The following is a 22,368-nucleotide window of genomic DNA, read 5'->3' on the forward strand; positions in this document are numbered from 1 at the left end:
ATTAAATTTACTTATATTATCAAAATATTTTTTATTAAGCGCGTGCATCACCTCAGACATAATACTAGTAAAAATAAAAAATTATAAAGCAAGAGAACCCTAAGCTTATTTTTCTATTTTTGAATTAATTGAATTCAACCCACGTGATCGGATTAAAGGTACCTTTTTCTGTTTTGTTTTTGGTACAAAGCAAAGATAGAATTAGGGTGATATGATGCGGGAGTCGCCTCGCTCGATGTAGAACCATAGAAGTATACCAGGTGTTACTACTTACTTAGCGATCTGGATCCTTATAAACTACTTCTAACAAGTATCAAGATTTTTTACTATTGCTGCATGCTTTGCCTCAATCTATAATTAACTTATTAATTGTTGTTGTATGTATGTCTGTTTTTTGTCGGTGTTCCTTAAAGTCTTTCTCCTATAGCTCGTTTTAATTAATAATTAATGGCTTAATGGATGTCGGCAGGTTTATCCTCAAAAGTCAAAACAATACTAGATACTCTAATTAAAGTATGTGTGCGTTCTCTCTCAAAAAAAAAAAAAAAAAAAAAAGTATGTGTGGGTTAATCTTTTCGATCTCTTCTCTTGCAATGCTGCAGAGCGTTAATCTTCCAGTTTGCTTTAACAAGTTTGATTCTTTATTATAATTAAGTCCGTTCTACGCTCTCTTTTCTCTAAAATGCTAAACTAGCTCAAAAAAATTAATACAAGTTTATGCCAATTTTGTGATTTTGAGTTTTGCTATTTGGGGTTTTTTCCCTATATTTGGATGGGAGAAGAAGATGGAAGGAGAAAAGAGTGGGGAAGATTTACATAATGTACTAAAAATTAATTTGGGTTGGTTTTGTTCTAGTCTCCTTTCCCTCTGTCTCCTCTCCTCTCTCGACTTTTGTTCCAAGCGTATGGTTGGTTTAATTTGTAGTTTTACTATCTAAAGTTTTGGGTTGTATCTCTGGCATTTTCCATTCATGTTTTAGTATTTGAGGTTCAGAGGTTCTACTTTTTTGGGTTTTGCGTTTAGATTGATTTTAGGGCTTGAGGTGTCAAGTTTTAGAGTTATGGGTTTTGAAAGTTTTGTGGGTCTCAAGTTTTTTTTTCATTTGGGTTTTAAGCCTTATTGTTTTGGATTGGAGAGTGGGGGTAAGTGGAGGATGAATTATAAACGTTATGTCTTGCATCTTCACTAATATAAGATAAGTAAAATCGGGAAAGACAAAATGAAAGGTACGATGCTTTCACATAGAAATTATAAGTGTCCGAATTTCAAAACATAAAATATCGTACTTAATGCACAAAATTCTTACTTTGTAAAATCTAGTAGAGGTACAACCTTACCACATTTTAATTTTTTAGAAGCTAATTTGTAACCTGTGAATTTTTGTGGTGATCACTTGTCATCACACCAAGACCTGACCTCTAACATAAAATAAAATAAAATAATAGCAACAAAATCAAACCCTCATTTTTCTTAGATACTGATAATTTTAGTTATTTACACTTGAATAAATGTGATCTAATAAAACTAAAAACAACAATTGGACATATGTGTATGCCTATAAGATTAGATGAAGAAATTAAAAATTAATTAGAATTACAAGTTACAACATGGGTGCCGAATCAGAAACATGGTGAGTCACAAAGGGATTTCCAGAAGCATCCAAATCAATGAGTGCAGTGTCACCAGGGCTGTAATCTCCATAAAGGATTGCTTCACTCAAGACATCCTCAATTATTAGACTTATTGCTCTCCTCAGAGCTCGGGCACCAGAAATCTTGTCATACCCTCGCTGACACACCAGATTCTTCACTGATTCAGATACCTCTAAACAAATCCCTTGAGATATGAGCCGGTGCTTCACCTCTTCCAACATTACATTATAAATCTCCACCATCTGGAATAACTTTTAACACTTCAGTATATCAATCAGAATCACTACTGCTACTTCAACAGAGTTATGTAATATCGAGTCCTAGATGAGCACAAATTCGTGCAAATCAAGCTTCTAGTTTCGTTAGAATCAAGTTGACTAATAATATTTGAGTCTCTCTCCCCCAGTAGAGAAACTCAAATATTGGTTCGGGTTGAGTTATAAAATACGAAACATTAGGATTAAGGGGAAGAGGAATATATATATATGGAGTGAGAGAGAGACATATAGATTATAGAGACTAGAATGAAAGAAAAAAAAAAAATAGGATTAAATCAATCAGTCACTCACCTTGGCACATATTTATAGTATAGTGATAACAACATTACGAGAGTAAATTTAACACTCCCCTCAAGCTTGAGTCAGCATGTGGTAGGAGGATTACAGCGTGAGAAATACGCCTATGTGTTAAGCATCATCGTGTTTCCATTCTTTATATACAAAGCATTAGGGACGAGAGAAAAAAGAGGAAGAAAAAGAAGAGAGGGAGAGTAAAAAAAAGGCTTAACCCTCCATTTGTTTTGAAGAAAAAAAAAATTTTGAAAATTTTTTTTCCATTTTCAGGTGTTTGTTTGTAGGTAAAATGTGGTCAAATTTGTAAAATATTTTCCATTGACCATAAAACCCTTTATAAAGTTGTAAAATGTCATGATGATCTATTTTCCGTTGATGAAAGCAAAATTCAAAACTACTTAAATCCCTATATTCTTGTGTGTTTTCAATTTTTTGATGTCAGGATGATCTATTCTTTAGGACTATAATGGAAGTTATTTTCTTACTTAGATGTCTAATGGAAAAATATAAAGAGGTTTGTATAGATCTTAATATAATTTTTATTGACCTAGAGAAAGCATATGATAAAATCCCTAAAGGGGTTATGTGGGGTCTTGGAAAAGAAAAGAGTTCCTCTATAGTATATTAAGTTAATTAATGATCAAATGACACAACTATAATTAGTGTGCAAATATATGGAGGCATCACAGCTAAGTTTCCTATCACTATAGGTTTACATCAAGAATCAACATTAATTCCATATCTCTTTGCACAAGTGATGGATGAACTCACTAAATCGATTCAAAAGAAAGTCCTTCGGTATATGTTTTTGGCAAATGATATAGTTTAAGTTGATGAAACTTGAAGTGTAGTTAATACCAAGTTAGAAATTTGGAAAATCACTAAATTAATGTCTTTCAATTATATATGACTAAAACAGAGTACATGGAATGTAAGTTTAGTAAAAGTAGATATAAAGATTAAGGGGTAATAATACTTGATGGTCAAAAGATACCAAAGAGCAAGGTCTTTCGATATCTTGGACCAATAATTCATAGTGATAGAGAGATTTTGAAGAGGGTGTGGATTATAGGATAAGAATATGGTAGATGGAGTGAAAAAGTGGATCAGGAGTATTATTTGATCATAGAGTACCTATTAAGTTAAATGAAAATATCATAAGAGTACTAGCATTCGAGGATGTAAAAATATCATAAGAGCACTACCACAGTACCACTTAATCTATTTTACCAACCCATTTCACAACTCACCCAACATCCCAGTTCTTATTTTTACATACAACCCAATAAAATAATATAAACTACTAATAAAATAATAAAAAGTACTATTCTCTCTCCCTCTTTCCTCCCACTCTCTTTTTCTCTTCACCCACAACCACAAGATTAAAAAAATTATTTTCTCTTTACAACCCATGAACAAATAATACAAACCCGTATGAGGTGGGTTTTGGTTGTCTTGGGTTGTAAAATAGTAACTGGAGGGTGTTTACAACTCCCAAATGCTAGTGCTATAAGATTGCTACAAGATCAACTATGCTCTGATAATAAACATTGGACTATTAACAAGCAACATATTCATAAAATAAATGTAGCTAAATGAAAAGTTAAAATGAATAAGTAGAAAATCACTTAAAGATAGGACTAACCCCTAGTGATCAAAAGATGAAGAAGAATCGCTTGAGATGGTTTGGTCATGTTGCGATAAATGCACTAGTAAGAAAAAGTGGGTTGATTTAAGTTGAGGGAACAAAAATAGGTAGAAGAAGACCAAAAATAACATTAATAGAAGTAGTAAAAAGGGACATATCAATTAAAAAAGTAGTCCAGAGTATGACTTCAAATAAAATAGAATGGCAGTAAAGTTGAAAAAAATACATGGCCAATCCCGGTTATTTTTTGAGAATTTATAATTGACCCCAAAATTTCGGTATTAAGGCTAGGTAGTTGTTATTATTTTATTGAATTATTTTCAAAAAACCTAGAAACATAATGGAGTAATGACAACCTTTCAAGAACTAACTTCACTGGAGCTAACAAGTCAATGAAAGGTGACAAACCTGAGCCTTTTCAAGGGGACGAAACACAACTACTTCATCTATCCTGTTGAGCAACTCTGGACGAAAATATGTCTTGAGTTCTTTCATTACTATTCCTTTCATCCCAGCATATGAAGTTGACTTATCATCAGCAGTGAAGAAAGCCATAGAGCTCTTTCTACCCATAGAGATGGCAGTAGAACCTACATTTGAAGTCATCACCACTATTGCATTCTTAAAAGATACTCTTCTTCCCTGTTAAACCAAGTTCTAAGAAACCTTAGAGACTGAATGGTCCAAGACTATCTAACAAGGCTAAAATTACACTACTTCATTAGCAGAAAGATTCCATTATACTATTTTTTCTTTTATAATTAATTTCTGTGCAGTGTTAATCATATTTTTTTCCATTTATCAAGCAGAGCTCAATTGTCCACTATTTGATCTCTACCATTTTCTGGCACCATGCACTGGCGCAAACTAGCAGGAACAAACCTGGGAATCAGTAAGGTGGCCATCTTCAAATAATTGGAGGAGGATGTTGAATATAGCTGGATGGGCTTTCTCTATTTCATCAAGCAATATCACTGTGAACGGCCGTCTTCTAATAGCTTCAGTTAGAGTGCCACCCTCTCCAAAGCCAACATAACCTGGGGGGGAACCTATTAATTTGCTCACTGAATGCCGCTCCATATATTCACTCATGTCCAATCTTATCATGGCCTGCTCCTGCAAAATGAATATCAGGGATCATACAAATTAGATTAAATATTTCAATGCAAAGGGGATAATGTCAGGGATCATACAAATTGGATTAAACATTTCAATGAAAAGATGATTGGAATGCAAAAACATTATTGCATCATCTGAAATGCCCTGTATGCATGGTTAAATTTCTCAATCAAATTTAATGGTTAATGCTGACACCTTGTAGATTGAGATCGTGGTACTGCATTAAGTTGTAATCACGAAATCAACTCTAATCTCTTGGATATTTTCCAGTTTTAATTTCTCAATCACTTTCCTCATTCATTTCAGCCATTGTTTCCATGGTATTATCGTATGAAGTAGTTAGATTGACTCATGCTGCTAGACCCTCTAGGAAAATCAAACTTCACCCCAAGATCATTCAAAATTATGGTCTAAATTTGGTATTGGACCTAATTGGCGCCCTTCCCATCCTACTTTAGCTGTTATTGAGTCATAGTTTTAAGTTTCTAAGTTAGGAAACAGTTGGTTTAGTATCATTTTTTTCCCCTTCAGTTTAAGTGCCAGGGGGATGATGCAGAAGTGTTAGCAAAATAAGAAATAAAAGGAGAAAAACTAATAACCCTGGGCTTCACCACGTATGGGCTATGGTTGCTTAGAATCACCACCGGCTGAAAAAAAAAACTCTCATCAGAATAATCTTTTCTAAGGTAGAGGTTGTCAATATTATACTAGTATTTTTTGCCTCTATCTATTAGTTTCATCTCGGCAGACCTAACCTTCTCATCATCTATTCAATATGCTTAATAGGGTTGTTCAGAGAATTGATTCATCTCACTGAACCAAAAAACAAGTGTTCATGGGTCTATTTGGCCATCAAATGTGGTTGCTTAATACTACCATGGTGCGCTAGAATAAAGTTTTAAAAATTGTAACACCGATATATGCTTGTTGATTGACTGTTGTTGTGCGTGGGCCAGGGTTTCCAAGGCAAGCAGCTTAATATTGACAACAAACTTAATTGTAGCCTAGGCTACAACTCCACTTAATACCATTTTATTAAATATGAATTTTGACAAATCTACCGTTAGATTACATTCTCTTCTTATATCCTCCATGTTTGCAAAATTTCCAAAAAATCAAATATTAATAGCTATGTCACCAATCAAATGCTTAAATTTCAAGCTTTTGTAGTCTAAAATTATATATAAAAATAAGTTTATAAATCGAATAGTAGATAAAATCCGATTAACGCAAAGTTTTACATGTGCTTTAAGAATATAAAGAACATGCAATCCAACGGTTAGATTTTCAAAATATGTTACTATGTTAATTTTTAAAGTGAGAGTTGTAGCTTTAGGCTACAACTAAGTTTGTAGCCAAATTTTGTCCCCTCACAAATGAACACATGAGCTTATGGCCTAGTAAGTCTCTGAAAATTTCCTTCTAAACTTGAAATGGAAGCAATTAAAAGCTCACACAAATCCGTAGGATGTTTCATTACATAATAAGTTCATCAAAATTTTGCATCAATATACTCTTAAGGTTTTACACAAGGTGTAATGGTTAGGGAAAACTAGGTGTGATATATACATTATCGTCCAAATCATCCAACCTTCAAACCTATAATCTGACCTGAAATCCTAAACAACCTACGTTTGATTGGCTTCCAAATCAATCAAAACCTGAACTGCTATAGCCTACAGTCCTCTGTCTACTGTTCACAGTTCTGAATCAGATCTGATATTCTTACTTGTCTTACCAGTTTGAGCCCTAAAATATACCCATCTTATTATACAGAATATGAGTCTAAAAAACCCTGCATGTTTCCTAGCCCTTTTCCACATTAAAATCTAGACCCCTACCAGCCTTAATGCCCAAAATTCCCATTGCCAGTAAAAATCATACAACTTGCTTCACATATCCAGCACCTGAAAGGCTATTATGGATCATCATCTAACTCAACTTGCACCTCCTACCCTTATAAGTCATAGGTAGAGGGTGAAGTTTTGGGTTCAAGATGCATCGGGTGCATAACTTATCAATCAAAACTATGTACATCATATTAACAATTCAATTTAGAAAGAAAAAAATAATAATAATTGCAGTTTAAGGAAGCATTTGGGATTTCACATGTAAATGTGAAGTCCAACATCAAAAAAGTGGTAACAAAACAGCAGATTAAAATACACGGTTGTCCAGAACCAAATAGCTTATATATATAGGTTGAAATGGTGTCCAACAGTAAATGACATCTGATTAATATGAATTTGACATGTGTGTAAGTAGATAGAGAATGCGTAATCCAAGAGTGGGAGTGTCAAAAAATTAATTTGATTGATAGTCATTGAGTAATGTAATATTAGCTAAGAGATATACTATGCGAAACTTCACCTAACTCATATATATAGTTAGTTTGATGCCTTACCGATCCAAAATAGGATGCTGCAAAAGCTTTTGTTAATTCAGTTTTGCCAACCCCAGTTGGGCCACAGAAGAGAATTACAGCAATTGGTCTTTTGGGGTCTTTCAAGCCAGCCCAGAACCTCTTAACAGCTCGGGAAAGAGCGAAAACAGCCTCATCTTGACCAACAACTCGTCTCCTAAGTTGCTCATCAAGACCCAGTAAAAGCATTCTTTCATTATCAGTAAGCTGCTGAACCTGAATCCCTGACCAAAGTGAAGCAACTGCTGCTATATCATCCGGTCCTACTATTGAAGGTCTGGGAAAAAAAATCAAAACAAGAAATTTAGTTAAGTATCAAACTGATTCCAAGGTAAATGCAGGCCTAGTGTTTTCATCCTTCATACAATTTGGGGCCAAATGTCATACTCATTGGCATCTGATGTGGAAGGCAAAGAGAATTTTGAAACAAGATCAATTGTATCATCCAAGCTATAATCACCTTCATATTGCTTACTTGCCAGGACCTGGTTATATTTAGACACAAATCTTGTGTTATCTGCAAATCATGAATATTTTAAGTAAACATTAATTTTGGACATTGTCATTACCAGTTCATGCATAGCCTGAACAGTTCTAATTTCTTGCCAATACTCATCTGGTGACTTTGAAAGTATACATGTTTGCTGTTTTCTCTTCCTCTTGGAGGCTTCAATACGAGCTCTACTCCCAGCCTCATCAATGAGGTCAATAGCTTTATCAGGAAGATACCTATCAGATATATATTTGGCTGACAGATACACAGCTGCATTTATGGCTTCTAGTGTAAATCTGCAGTTGTGATGCGCCTCATATTTCTCACGTAGACCCAACAATATTCTAACTGCATCATCCTAAAAATATTTACATATTTAATAATGAAAAAAATTAAAAACCAACTGAACATAAATATTGTAAGATGAAAACAAATATTGAAAACAACCTGGCTAGGCTCATTAATCCACACAGGCTGGAATCTTCTTGCTAATGCTTTATCCTTCTCAAAATGCATCCTGTATTCATCTATAGTTGTAGATGCAATGCACTGCAAACAATGGGAGGTTAGTGCACCTTAATCACAATACAAGACAACTTATTATATGTGGAAAAAAAAAGTTAGATATCTTTATAAAGATGGATATACTACTCTAATATGATATTTTTACATAAATCTCCAAATCTACATAATAATAATAATAATAATTATTATTATTATTATTATTATTATTATTATTAAAATGGAAGCATTTGAATTTTGGTCGACTTCATAAATTTGCCACATCAGCATTATCCTATCAATTTTTCCAATATCTGGTTTGTTAGACAATTTGATAAACATATATTGCTTGTGAAGAGAGGGTTTATCTTCATTTGATGCTTCAGTAAAGGCTGCAGAGAAATGCAGACAAGACATATCTGTGAAAGAAGGAATCATAGGGATAGAAGTTAAGGAACCCATGCCACACACCTATGTATATATATGTAGCACTTCCAGAGAAAACGGCTCTACCCAAAGTTAACAAAATTATGACAGAGGGAGTGGAAGACTCCTCCAAGAAAATAGGTTGAAGGGAGAAAATTTAGTGAGTTCTCTAATAGAATAGAAGTGTAGAGAAATGAACAATGTGTGCAAAAGAATGACAGAAGAATGGGGTGGGCACGTGCTATATGAAAAGCCGGTACAGCTTAAGTGTTTTAAAATCATTGAGAGACATCACATAAGACCTTCATGAGAATGCCATTTGAAAAGTAGGTTTTTGGGATCCAAAATTTTTGGATTCACAATCCCTTGTGTGGTAGTGATGTAAAGACGCTTCATTTCCTATATATTGCACACTTTTTTCTTTTCATTTTAGGAATTAGTTATCCAGAATCTCCTAATGTGGTTCATTTTCATCGAAGTTAATTAGTTCCAATCTGAAGTTCATCTCTATAAATTTTCATGTACATGTATTGGCATCTTGAAGTTCTTATTGTATATTTAACAGGTTGCCCACCATATGTTTGATTCGAGTAGTCAATGAGACTCTTACTACTTCAACTTAAAAGAACAAAGTATGGCATGAGAAAGCACTTTCTTTTTGTTTTAAAAGCAGAAGAAACCATGTGCTTGAAAGCAACTAAACATCAAAACTGGAAAGCTTTTGCTGCCAAAGGTACTAATTTATTGTTCTATCTCATGTTGTTTTCTTCCATCTAAAATTATGCTTATTGTTTTTCTTGCTGTTGCCCTTCCATATAATTTGGTTTGTTTTAATTTGAAGTATACAAGGAGGTTTAATTTGTTATGAACTATTAAAAGGCTTCTTTGTTTTTTCTAATGGCTGCAAGCTATTTCTTTTATTTTTTGTGTTTCTTTGCAACTATCAAAGCTCTCAAGCCATGACTTTTGGTTGAATACTTTGGATTACAATCGTTGTTGTGCTTCTTTCTGCAATACTTTGGCCGTTTTTTTTGAATTATTTTTCTTTCGTATGGCATGAATCTTAGCAACGACAATTATGCTCACATAAAAATATAATTAGTAAGGGCTATACTTGAGTGAAGATGCAACAGCCAGGCACCATGAATTTGCTCTTGCAAAGTTAAATGTCACTGAAGGAAAACAACAAATACTTTTGAAATTCAGTGAAGTCTTCTCTAACTACCCTTCTTAAATTCAATAAAAAGTTTCCTACAAGGGGCTGTAACTTTCCCACGCTTTGCACAGACTTGTGACAAGTGATAAAAAAAGTCATATAGAAAGTGCTAAAACTGATTCATACTAGAATTTTAAAATTGCCAAATACCCTTCAGAGACTTGCAGTTATTAGGGGAAAAAATAAAATGATTGCTTTTGGAACAGAAAAATGCATGAACGAACATTGCTGTCATAACTCATAATTCTATTAAATTTTTCAAAAAGAACAAAAATTATCCGAGGATGTTATAAAGCTTTTCCACTGATCACCTCATGACACCTTCAGAGCAAAAAGTAAAGATTTCTTCCTGACGACAATTACATTTCAATCCCAAGAGGAGAAAGAACTTGAAGTTTACTATGTAATCTTGTAACAATGAGTATTGTTAGAGAACTAAGGTTTGATAGTGGACATTTCACATTTTCACTAGAGTCAACTTAAAAAAGCCCAAAAGCCAGCAACTAGGGGTCAGCTACATTGATCCTTTTATGTTATCTGGCTTTGCTACTTAATCCAGGGCAATCATGTCTTTGATCACTGCCTCTGGCTGCATCACTTTGACCATGATACCGATATTCAAGTGCATTTAAATCGCTCCTTCATATTGGTACACTCAACATTCATATACCTTTGTTGTACTTAAATCGTTATGATAGTCTGTTTAGGTTGCACTTGCACCTAAACCGACCATGATACTGTTTTAAGCATCATCTAGGACAAATTCCAACTACACACTTTTAGGCAAACTTTCTTCAAACAGATTCATGAGTGATGTATCTGTTATATTCATTTGAAATCTAAGGTCACACTGGTTAGATGATTAGTAAAAGGCATAATATTGATATTTCTTTAATTTGGCCCTCTGTTTGAAGGATTCCATTGATCAAGCTGTGAGCCTAATCCCATAAGCCCAGGATAAAATGGCATCCCAGTTGTTTATGAGTGCCACATGGTGACTGATTCCATACATGGAGTTTGGTTGCCTAAAAGTATTGATCCTAACTTCACTATCTATTCCCAGTACTTCCAATAAGTTTCAGTTTTATATAAATTAGATTTTAAGAATCATGCTTTAATAATCAGTTTAGATGGGATGCCTATATATTAGGTCTTCAAGTCTCACTAACATGACAAGATATGAGACAAGCATGATTATATCATTATACAAGAAACAATCACCTGTAATTGACCCCTCCCAAGTGAAGGTTTCAGTAGATCAGCAATGTCAAGACCAGAACCCCTATTTCCTCGTCCAACAAGTATATGAACTTCATCAATAAAAAGAATGACATCACCTGCAAATGAAAGCATATCAAAACTGAGCAACAGTAAAAGCAGTTCTGTTCTTAAATGGAACTTCAAAAATGTATTCACCTGCTTTCAGTACTTCCTCAACTAATTTCGTAACACGTGCCTCTAATTCTCCCCTCTCCTTTGCCCCAGCCATTAATAGTGCTATGTCCAAAGACATTATACGTTTTTTCTAAGGAAACAACAATAAACTAATCACTTATTTTTTTTGTAAAAAAAATGAAACTATAAGCAGATGCATCTGAATAAGAGTAAAGAAACAGAAGAATTATAGCATACCAAGAGAAAAATAGGAACATTTGCCTCTGCAATGTTTAATGCCAATCCTTCAGCAATGGCTGTTTTTCCAACACCACTTTCACCAAGAAGAATGGGGTTATTTTTGGTTCTGCAGCAAAGTATCTGAATGATTCTTTGAAGTTCGTTTTCTCGGCCAATAACAGGATCTATGAGCCCTCCACTTGCACGGGCAGTAAGATCCACACAAAACTGTGCTAATGCAGTTTTTTCTGACAGACACATATAAATTACAAAACATTGCTTTCCGTTTTTGTAGAAACAAAATATTTCACAACTGGTTGAAGTGGCAAATTATGATTAATGCAATATCACTTTTACATGAAACTCAACTGACATAACTTTCATTGTACCAAATCGCAACCTACCACCTCAGCGGTTATGAAAAATGTTGTAAAGTTTGCTGTGTCATTAAATTTAGACTTATTGATCATGAAACTAAAGAAATTGAGGATAATGACTTGTTTTGTTACCTCTTGGCTTTTCAGGGGATCTCATAATTGCTGCTTTTCTTAAAATGGATTCTCCACGCATCCATTGAGATTCCACAGATGGATTTCTACCATCTTTGGCAAGCTCCTCCTGAAGTCTGAAGATTGCCACAGCCGCCAACTGATTGACATTTGCCCCTAATCTGAATATCATACTTATATAAGATGGCAAGTTTGTAGCATATGGATTCCAACTCTAGACCTTTGTGCACACTAAAATTCATGAATCATTATAATGAACAATAAATTAAGAAGGTTGCCATCGTATAATAACCTGTCAGCCACATTGCACAGAGTACTTAAAAATTTCATTAGGGAGAAAAATTAGACCAAAGGAGAGCACAGAAGAGATAAAAAAAAAAAAAAAATTTAAGATTTAATATTAGAGTGTAGTTTGGCCTAACCATGATACTGCTGCATATTAATACAATTCACTCTGAAATATTTTGTTAAAGAAAAAAAGAAAGAAGGGGATGGGGGGTACCTGTAGAGGAGTCGAGTGGCACTGCCATCATCAACAGTAAAGAGGGCAATGGAGATGTGCTCAGGGGCGATGAAATGATGAGCCATGGTTCGGGAATAGTGAAGCGCAGCCTCAAACACGCGCTTTGTACTAATGGAAAAGGGGAGAGCCGCACTAGAACTATTAGAAGCAGTAGGATTATGAGGATGACGCCAAATGTTGCGAACAGCATCGCGTGCCATGTGGAGGGTGATGTTCGATCCAAGAAAGCCTTGTTGCTCATAATGATAATGATAATGATGGTGAAGGTGAAGGTGGTGCTCCTCATCCTCAGCAATTAAACCCAGCAAGAGATGCTGTGTAAATACCATCTCTCTCCCAAGTGCTTTTGCTTCTCTTTGGGAATACATAATGGCCTTAATTGCTCGTTCTGTGAATGGCTCCAAGCCCCCATTACTACTACTACTACTACTACTACTAGCACTGGCAGAGACCACACCAATCCCATACTTTCTTCTCCTCCTCCGAATAGTAGTAGTTCTAGGATTGTAGACAGGAAGGAGCTGGTTGAGGCAGCCATGAGCATGAGGCTCAGCAATTATACTAACACTAGCATTACGAGAAGAATGAAGTGTGAATTGAAGTGGGTAAGCAAAATGATGAGGGGTATAGTTGAAGGATATAAAGGGTGAGCAAAAAGAAGACAACTGCATTCTTCTTCTTCTTCTTCTTCTTCTACAGAATAAGAGTAACCAGAAGACAAGGAATAGTAGTAATGAAAGAGAGAGGGACAAGACATATCTAATTAACCTGAATTCTTTGTATGCGGTATGGGAGTTGGAGTTGGAGTTGAGAGAAAGGAAGAAGAGGTGAACAAGAAAGGTATGGAAATTGGAATGGAGTGTGGTAGGACGACACGTTAACCAAAAGAGAACACTCAAACTCGAAAGCAAACTTCACTGTCTCTTTCCTTGTCAATTTTATAACAACAGAGACCAAATATTCGGCCGCGTTCCGTTCCTCAACCCCTGCACACGAACGCAAAAAGGTCTTTTTGTCCCTTTACTATTTTTGAAGATTTCGCTTTTTTAATAACGTAAATCGATTTAATAAATCGAAGTGCCGGGTTAAAACATGATTTTAAAAACCGAACCGGACATCAAACCGTTTTTTAAAAAATTTCCTGTTCAACTCCATATTTGCCCGATTGTTGACCGGTTTTGGGATTTTTAATCAAACCGAATTGGCTCACAATTCTCGATTGAACCGGTCAGATTGGCCGGTCCGGTCCGATTCGGTCTTGTTTTTAAAACTATTCATTTTAGAGTATACTTAACAAGCATATTTGCAATTGCCTTTTTTCTTGTTTGGCAATTTCTTTTTCTTTTTTTCTTTTTTTTTTCCCTTCTTTTTTTTTTTTTTTTGAGAACGGGTCATTTTAATTTCTTTTATTAACTTAATAACTAGCGCAATTACTGGAGATAAACCAAACTCTATTAATAATTATTATAAAAGTGCCTGTTAAAAAGTCCAAACAAAAAAGTCCTAAATCGAATTAATGAATTGAAGAGCCGGGTTGAAAGGGTGGAGTTTACGTTCTCGGCTAAATTAGTGGGTTTCTCTACTTTCTCTTGGCTGTAGTATAAGGTTTCCTTTCTCTTTTGGGGAAGAAGATTTGTTTTTCTTTGCGTTGATAAGTTTGCTTGAATATTTAGGTTCTATTTTCTGTTGTGTTGGGAAATAGTGGGTGTAGATTGATGGATGATCTTGCGAATAGTAGGAACTCTCTCTAATAAGGAAGGCAAAAAGGTCGTGCTCTCTAAACGCAAGCAAATACAGGAATTCATTTTGGCTACCAAATTCTTTACCAAAAGGATAGTAAATATCGATGCAATAGCCAAGATGTTCAGACCTTTGTGGAGAGCGAGACAAAAATTTAATATAAGGGATGCAGGTAATAACAATCTTGTGTTCGCTTTTGAACTTGAAGTAGATGTTGAGAAGGTGCTTTTGGGTGAACCTTGGTCTTTTGATAAACACCTTGTTGTCTTTCAGAGGTATGATGGTAAGTCACCCTTGGAGGAATTGGACTTTAATTTCTTGAAGTTTTGGGTCCAAATTCATTATCTCCCTTTTCATCTTTTGACTCCTGAGGTTGCTTTAGTTATTGGTGAAACTTTAGGAATTGTTATATTATCTAAGGATACTTCAGAGATGGTTGGTGGAAATTTCATTAGTGTTAGGATGGCTATATACATTACTCAACCGTTATATAGGGGGCGGAAAGTTGCTTTTGATGTCGGTTCCTTCTCACGAAGGTGGAATACGCCATACTCAATCTTCCTAAAAACGATTTTAGACTCAAAACCAGCCTAGGAGTACACGAAGCCTCTTAAAAGGAGACTAAGGAGTCACCACCTGGTTATAAGTCCAGGAATCAAAACATGACTCCATGAGGACCTATCTACCAAACTAGGTCCATCGTTAGAGTATAGGATGGGAAGAGGTAAGGTGCCCCAAGCTTGCCTAATTATAGCTAGCCTTCATATATCTTTGCTTAAACTAGATTGAGTGAAAGCTATCCTAAAGGCTTAAGCAAATGTGCATTTGTATCTATAGCCTAATGAGTGGTCTACATGTCTTGTGAGGCAACCAAGGAAAAGAGGGTAAAGCATGTGATCATACAAGCATATAGAAAGATAAGCGTGTAAAGAGACAAACATATCATGGCATCAAACTAAAACCTTAAACATGTGAGCATTGAGAACATCACTTTGACAACATCCAAGTGTGCTCATGTGTATATCCAATCATGCATGACTGTGGCACATGCATGCGGATACCAACCAATATTGAGAGCTTTTGTTCAAGATGAGTGATTAAGTCTTATGAGAATAAAGCATTAGTTGAAGTGAAAGCTTCATTAACTCTTGAGCATCTTCCTTTTATTAGAATTTGATTATCTTGGTTCGTTATTAATTGTCTTACATATTCTAGGGGATGAATGGATTTGATTAATTAAGAATGAATTAACTTGACTTTTACAGTACCATTTTAGTTTAAATCAATTACCTTAATTATCTTGAAGCTTTTTGAGACACCTTCCTTTAATTAGGTTTTAATTTAATTATTAATTTGGAATGAGTTAAGAACCCAAATCAAACTTTGATTAAATGATCAATTAAATATTGAAAGATTCCTATTAAAAGTGGACTTTCCTTATGTTTGATTCATCAATTAGTTTCAAAAGAGATTGAATTCTAATTGAAAACTGAATTGAGGTTTTTAGAAAGTATTATCATTTATGAGTTGAAAGTCTTCCTTATTTATCTTTGATTCTTTTAATTGTCTTGTATAGTTGAGATCATAATTAAAGAGTGGATGAGAGAGAAGAGAGAATATGCATTAGGGTTTATGTTCAAAGAAAGAAAGAAAGAAAAAGTCTTAGAGTATCTTAGGTTTTATTACATGTGTATATCTAAAGAAGGAAAAAAGAAACAAAGAAGGTAGAAGACATATAATAGCATAAAAAAACAGATAAGGAAAGAAAATAAAAAATAGCATTTAAAGAAAATCAAACAAAAAAATGCAAGAAATTTGTGTTCTGCCCAAATTGGCATACGCCATAAGAAAGATGCGTACGCATCCTTCTACCGATGTACACACCTAGGCTTCAAACAAATTTCCAACAAATAAAACCAAAACAAGAACCCTAGCCATCTAAAGAATGGGAACACAGAGATAATGATGTGTACACCTATTATTTCATGTGTACACATACTCAAGACGATTTTAGGATTCTAAATCGATTTACAGAAAATAAAGGAAATGAAACATATAGTTATCATAGAACATGTTATTATCTCCTCCTCGTGACACTTAGGCTCCGTTTGGGAGTTCATAAGGGAACGGAATGGACTGATTATAAGGGAATGGAAATGAATAGAATGTATTTAAGTAAGGGAAAGGAATTGAAAAAAATGGAATGGAATGGAATCAAGTAACCTTGATTGGATGTTTTAATATAAAGGAATGAAAATGAATTGAATATAAGTAATCTTGTTTGGAAGCAACATGGAGGGAATGGAATTGAATCATTTTATGACAATATTACTATTAAACCCCTATTTTAAAATAAAGAGTTCAATATATAGAGGTATTTTGGAAGTTTTAGTAAAAAAATCATTAAATTTAATTTCATTCCCTTTCATTCCTCCCAATTTCGGGGGGAATGAAAATTTGAGGTTTTAAGGGAATAGAGAGAAATAAGTGTTCCCTCCTACCCATTCCATTCTCTCCCACTTAAACTCCCTAACAAGGGAATGAGCCTTCCATTCCCTCCATTAAAACTCCCAAACAAGAGAAGAGAAGAATATTCTAAAATTATTCTTTTCATTCATTTCCATTCGATTCCATTTCCTCCTCCCAAACGAGGCCTTATAGTAATGTTGATGACTAGCCCCTTAGCTAAAATAAACTACCGCAGCTTTGTGTATGAAGCAATGTTTTGAAACAGTTCAACTAGGATATTTTGGATGACCCTAAGTGGTATGTTAGCAAGCTTGAGTGTGACACCAACTAGAAGTTTGAATCCTAGTGAGTATGAGACTATCTTCTAACCAAATGGTCTTTAAAGATTAGTCTAATTCACTGTTTCTGCCCTTTTAGCCTACAACACTTAGGTTTAAGATTTCCCATGGTATTTTGGCAAAGTTTTAGTGGGTAAAAAGTTTCCAACCCTTTGGATGGTGAAAGTGAGGATTTTTTAAGGGGAACTGGTATTCTATGGTTAGGTTAGACATTTAGGTAACCAATTGATCAAGATAGTTGCCCTAACATCACACCAAAATGGAAATAGAGTAATTTGAGGCTTCTATCTAGAAGGTGTGTACGCCACAGATTAGGTGTGTACATATCATTTTTCTAGCCAGTGTATGCACCTTTAGTAAACCTCAAACAAATTAGGTTAGAAATGGGCTTTTAGGCTTGGATACATTGGGCCACTTTTGGGTTCATCTACTCATTAGGCTGCACACACGATGTTAATTATTTTGATAGTGAATTAATTTCTCATCATTGGGATCAGGACCTTGGGTATAGGTCGGAACAAATTGGGGTGTCTACAACTGGTATAAGCCTCCATGTCTATACCAGCCTTATTATCCACTCCCTTTTTTCCAATATCAAATTGGTATTAGAGCAAGTCTTTGTTATCAATTTATCCAAGTTATCTTTGTTGTTCCAAAATACTCTATTCATCTTCTATTGTTGTATTTTAGAACAACAAAGATAACTTGGATAAATCCATAGGAAAGACTTGCATTGATACCAATTTGATATCAAAGCCAACAATAGAGATAAAGAGACAACATGCCTAACAACCCTTGTTGTCTTATAAGCCCAAATAGAGGAATCTTATGATTTGGACATGGAGATCCCTACCAGCCTTATCATCCATAGTTTGTGATGCTAGTCAAAGCCCATTAAGACTGGTCCACAACATTTATTTATTCAATCTTACAAGTCTTGATGCATTTAATTAGTCAATCTTCTTTCTAAAAAAAAAAAAAAAAATTAGTCAATCTTGATTTATGCTTTTGTGGGAAATACTAGATCATTTATTTGCATTCTTATTTTTTATGTCTTGGAAATCTTGTAGTCATTTAGTTCCTCCCTGATTAAAGGGATGTTCTAAACACTATACATACATACATACATACATACATATATATATATATATATGTATATATAGTTGGCTAGACTAAGAGCAGATTATGAGAGTATTTATTATTCAAAATTATTTGTGTTATACTTTGTATCTCTTTGGGTAGTCCATTGAGTGGTGAATCTGTTCAATCATGTATCCTTGGTAATTTCCTTTGGGTGATGAATTTTTTGTATCCCATTGGTTTTTCCCTTGGTGGTGAGCTTAGTATATTGTGCAAGTCCTATGTCTTGTCTCTTCTTTGAATCAACCCCCCACCCTCTTTTGGGTATCACTTTCAAAATTGGTGAAGCATTTTTTTTTTTTTTTATAATTCATTATTTACAACAAGAAGTAATTATTTAAATTATGGATGTCTCTATTACAAACACTGCTTGCTCACTCCTAAGTGCAGGAGATCATAGTAATATAATTCTCAAATTATCGAGATAGAACCATAAGGTGCAGGGTAAATTCAAAGACAATATAATTAAACAACAATTTGGGTGAAGAAGAAAAGTACTTTTGCTTGGTGATTGTTAACAAGAATAATAGTAAAAACTAATTTAAATCAATAATGTAAATACCAAGGCATTGGGGTGTTTCCCTATATCAATATGAAATTCTTTATGATCTAAGAAAATATATATTTCATAATTGATTGTTAATTCGGTTGAACTCAGACAATTTAAGAACGCGTGATAACTTAGATTAATGATGCGGTTATAATAGTTTTCAGAAAAACTCATTTACTTTAAAACCTTATTTCTATTTGAAACTATTAGAAATTCATCTAAATAATAAGAAAAACATGATTGAATTTATTGAAAGCATGGAAGAACTAATACATCAAAAGAAATCTTATTGAACAATCAAATATGTTGTTGTCTAAAATTTTAGAATGAATCACATTGAATATTTATACCGTATAGAAGAAACATAACCCCTAGCCCTAGCAAAAAGTTTAGGCTGCCATTAGAGAAAGGAAAATAAAAAAATAAAAAAATTTCTCCCCCAAATTCGTTTTGCACAGCCTCCCCTCCAAGCCCTAACGTAAAAGTATCCAAAGAAAAATAAAAATTTTTACTATTTAATTTTCGTCTAGATTTACAACAGCAACTTGTGAGTTAATTTCGGCCTTCAAAAATTGTGAATTTCAAAAAACTCAAAACTAGAAAGTTGTAGATAATTAAGTCACAGTTCAACCCATCCAGCCTGGAGTTAATTGGATTTTTAAGGAGAGAGATACCCCCAAAATACTGATCAGTACTCAAATCTGATTTTTCTTTTTCAGATTCTACCTCTTTGATTTCTTTCCTTATTTGAAACTTCCAAACATGGTAAACGATCCAAGCACTCCAGCTGCACCTCTTTAGACATTTAAGCATGGTCCTTTAGCTCCTCTTTAATTCAAGTTTGACCTCCATTCTCTCACAAACTCTTGTAAACTCATTTTTTCCACATGATTTCCTAAAAGTAGAAAATTACACACAATGAATAACATCTTATTCAAGAAATTATGTGAAGATAAATAATAGGGACTAATGCAAATCATGACTAAATTAGACAAACTAAGCATAGTAATAAGAAGATAATAGGGACTAATGCAAATCGTGGCTAAATTATACGAATTAAGCATAGTAATAACGAGATAACGCCCACATAAATATATAACAAGTATACATTTTAAGGAGTTATCAAACACCAAGATGTGTCAGTTGAGCTACTGCGCTCTTGAGTCTTGACATGTGATTTTATGTTTTGTATTCTCTTTTTGTGAAAAAATAAAACAATTAATGGATATTAAAATTAATTGTTATGCATTGAGAAAGGAACACGTCTTATTCTTGGTTTTTTTTTTTTAAATAACTATAAAACCCAAACTATATTATTAGTTAGGCAAGTTTTGAAACAAATTTGGTTTCTAACAAATCAAGTCTAGAGGACTCAATTTTGGGGAGTTGAGCTAGACAAGTTGTTCACGTAAGCCTGGAAATCGAGTTCATTGGACTCGGTTTTTGTACATGGAAATCAAGTCTGCTGGACTCGGTTATTGTTCATGAAAATCAAGTCTACTGGACTCAGTTTTTCTTCAAACACAGACAGCATGCATAAACAGAGCATACTGAATCACAAGGGGTAAGTCATTAGTACTGCAAAACTGGATGGCAAACCCAATTTCAGTTGTGCAAGAGATGTTCTCTGAACTGAACTGAGTGCAGTTTGTACCTTAAGTGAACATATCAGATACCAAAGTTTCTGGTAGAGGAGAGACCCAAGAGTGAGAAAAAGCTCTTTGTGCCATAGGCCGGTCAGTCCCAGTGGCCTTCCAGAACCCAGCTCCAGTCACTCGGTTTGGCCGTGCACTGTTCCTGTATTTCCTGTCCCATGGGCAATAAAAATACCACTCTTTCTCACCACTAGCTGCCAACTCTTTTGAAGAAAAAATTGACATGGTAACTATTCATTAGGTTCACTATTCATCAAAACTTGAACAAAATCATAACTACAGAAAGTTTATCCTCAAAAGTTTCAAGAAAGACAAAATCAGTTACAAAGCTCTAAGACTAAACATTACTTTAGAAAATATTATAGTACACAAAGCGATGATGTTAGACTTTTGTTTGCTATCAGAACATGACATGAAACTCTACACCAAACTAGAGGGACTTCCTAGCTATTTGAATAGTTTTAATGGTGATTACAATAGATAATATTCTGATGCTTTGTGATTCGGTATGCTCTGTTTTGTGGAGAGTAAAACAGGGGTTAAGTTATTTCATGCATAGTGTCCGTGTTTGAACAAAAACCGAGTCCAGTAGACTCGATTTCCATGTACGAAAACCGAGTCCATTAAACTCGATTTCCATGTACAGAAAACGAGTCCAATGAACTCAATTTCTAAGCCTACGTGGACTCCCAAAATCGAGTCCTCTGGACTCGAATTGTTAGAAACCAAATTAGTTTCAAACGTTGCCTAACTAATAATATAGTTTGGGTTTTATAGTTATTTAAAAAAAAAAAAAAAAAAAACCCCTTATTCTTTTGTGCATCCACTAATCTTAGTATCTAACTTATAATAAATTAAATTAGATTTAAGCCCAACTTTAGCTCTTTAATTCTTTACTTACAACAAGCGAGGGAGGCGGAATAATTAAAATCCACATTTTTCTTACTCTTCGAATATAGTTGTATTTTCTCCGTAATTCTTTTTTTTTTTTTTTTTTCTCTAACACCAGTATATCAGCTGTGTAAGTTTACATATGTTTTGAAAATGAAAGATTTGATCATAACCACACATGATGTCATACTGGTTTTTTATACCATAAGTCAATGATATATGTTTAGATTTATTATACGTACATGCAACTTTGTGGATGGGGTTCTGCAGGGTTTCTTTGTTAATTAGTAATTAGTTGACAGTACAACTAAAACAATGTAATTAATTATATGATAAAACCTAAACAAACAATATACACCTATAATTTTCCTTACCAATCCTTTCCAGAGAATGATATTTAAAAAGGCATTGAACTTAATTGGCCCTCCCTTTCCTTTTCCTTTTTTTTTTTTTAAATAAAAAATAAACTATATAAGAATTTGGTATCATAAATGTAATATCTGTGATGATTGAGAAGGTGACAGTGATGGTGATATTTTGCAGAAAACTAGTCAAGGAAGTCAGGCTATGGATTATTATAAGAATAAGATACACCAATATGTCTGCCTGCCACATGAGAGACGATTGTATTAGTAGACTTTTACTTGATTATATATATATTTATAGTATGGATTTGTTAGGGGCTACCTAGTACGTATACCTGCCCTTAATTTCTAATCTGGTGAAGGTTTTCCTTCGTTTTCTCTGGTATTAAGAAGTTCGTGCATGCGAATATAATAATTATGTGTCATTAATACCTTGGTCTCTCTTATTTGGTGTAGGCAATCATGAATTTCTGGTTATATATACTAATGAATAGCACATTACAATTACATACCTAGCTATAAAA

At 34.2% G+C, this 22,368-nt stretch overlaps 1 protein-coding gene across 2 annotated transcripts; it reads right to left on the reverse strand.

The window, feature by feature from the left end:
* Positions 1-1,451: 1,451 nt before the first annotated feature.
* On the reverse strand, positions 1,452-13,693 carry LOC126702912 (chaperone protein ClpD, chloroplastic-like). Of its 2 annotated transcripts, none has more exons than XM_050401772.1 (12): positions 12,676-13,691; positions 12,174-12,334; positions 11,683-11,912; positions 11,467-11,575; positions 11,272-11,387; positions 8,355-8,456; positions 7,984-8,265; positions 7,802-7,899; positions 7,397-7,691; positions 4,756-4,989; positions 4,282-4,515; positions 1,452-1,895 (listed from the first exon to the last, which is right to left on the reverse strand). In XM_050401772.1, the coding sequence occupies exons 1-12, from the start codon at positions 13,365-13,367 to the stop codon at positions 1,602-1,604; spliced, it is 2,847 nt and encodes a 948-aa protein (XP_050257729.1). In that variant the 5' UTR covers positions 13,368-13,691; the 3' UTR covers positions 1,452-1,601. The 2 variants fall into 2 exon arrangements, with proteins under 2 accessions (XP_050257729.1, XP_050257730.1); XM_050401773.1 differs by lacking the exon at positions 1,452-1,895 and adding an exon at positions 2,937-3,934 and having other exon boundaries at positions 12,676-13,693.
* Positions 13,694-22,368: the final 8,675 nt, after the last annotated feature.

Source organism: Quercus robur, chromosome 10 (genome assembly GCF_932294415.1).
Source record: "Quercus robur chromosome 10, dhQueRobu3.1, whole genome shotgun sequence".
NCBI classification, from domain to species: Eukaryota; Viridiplantae; Streptophyta; class Magnoliopsida; order Fagales; family Fagaceae; genus Quercus; species Quercus robur.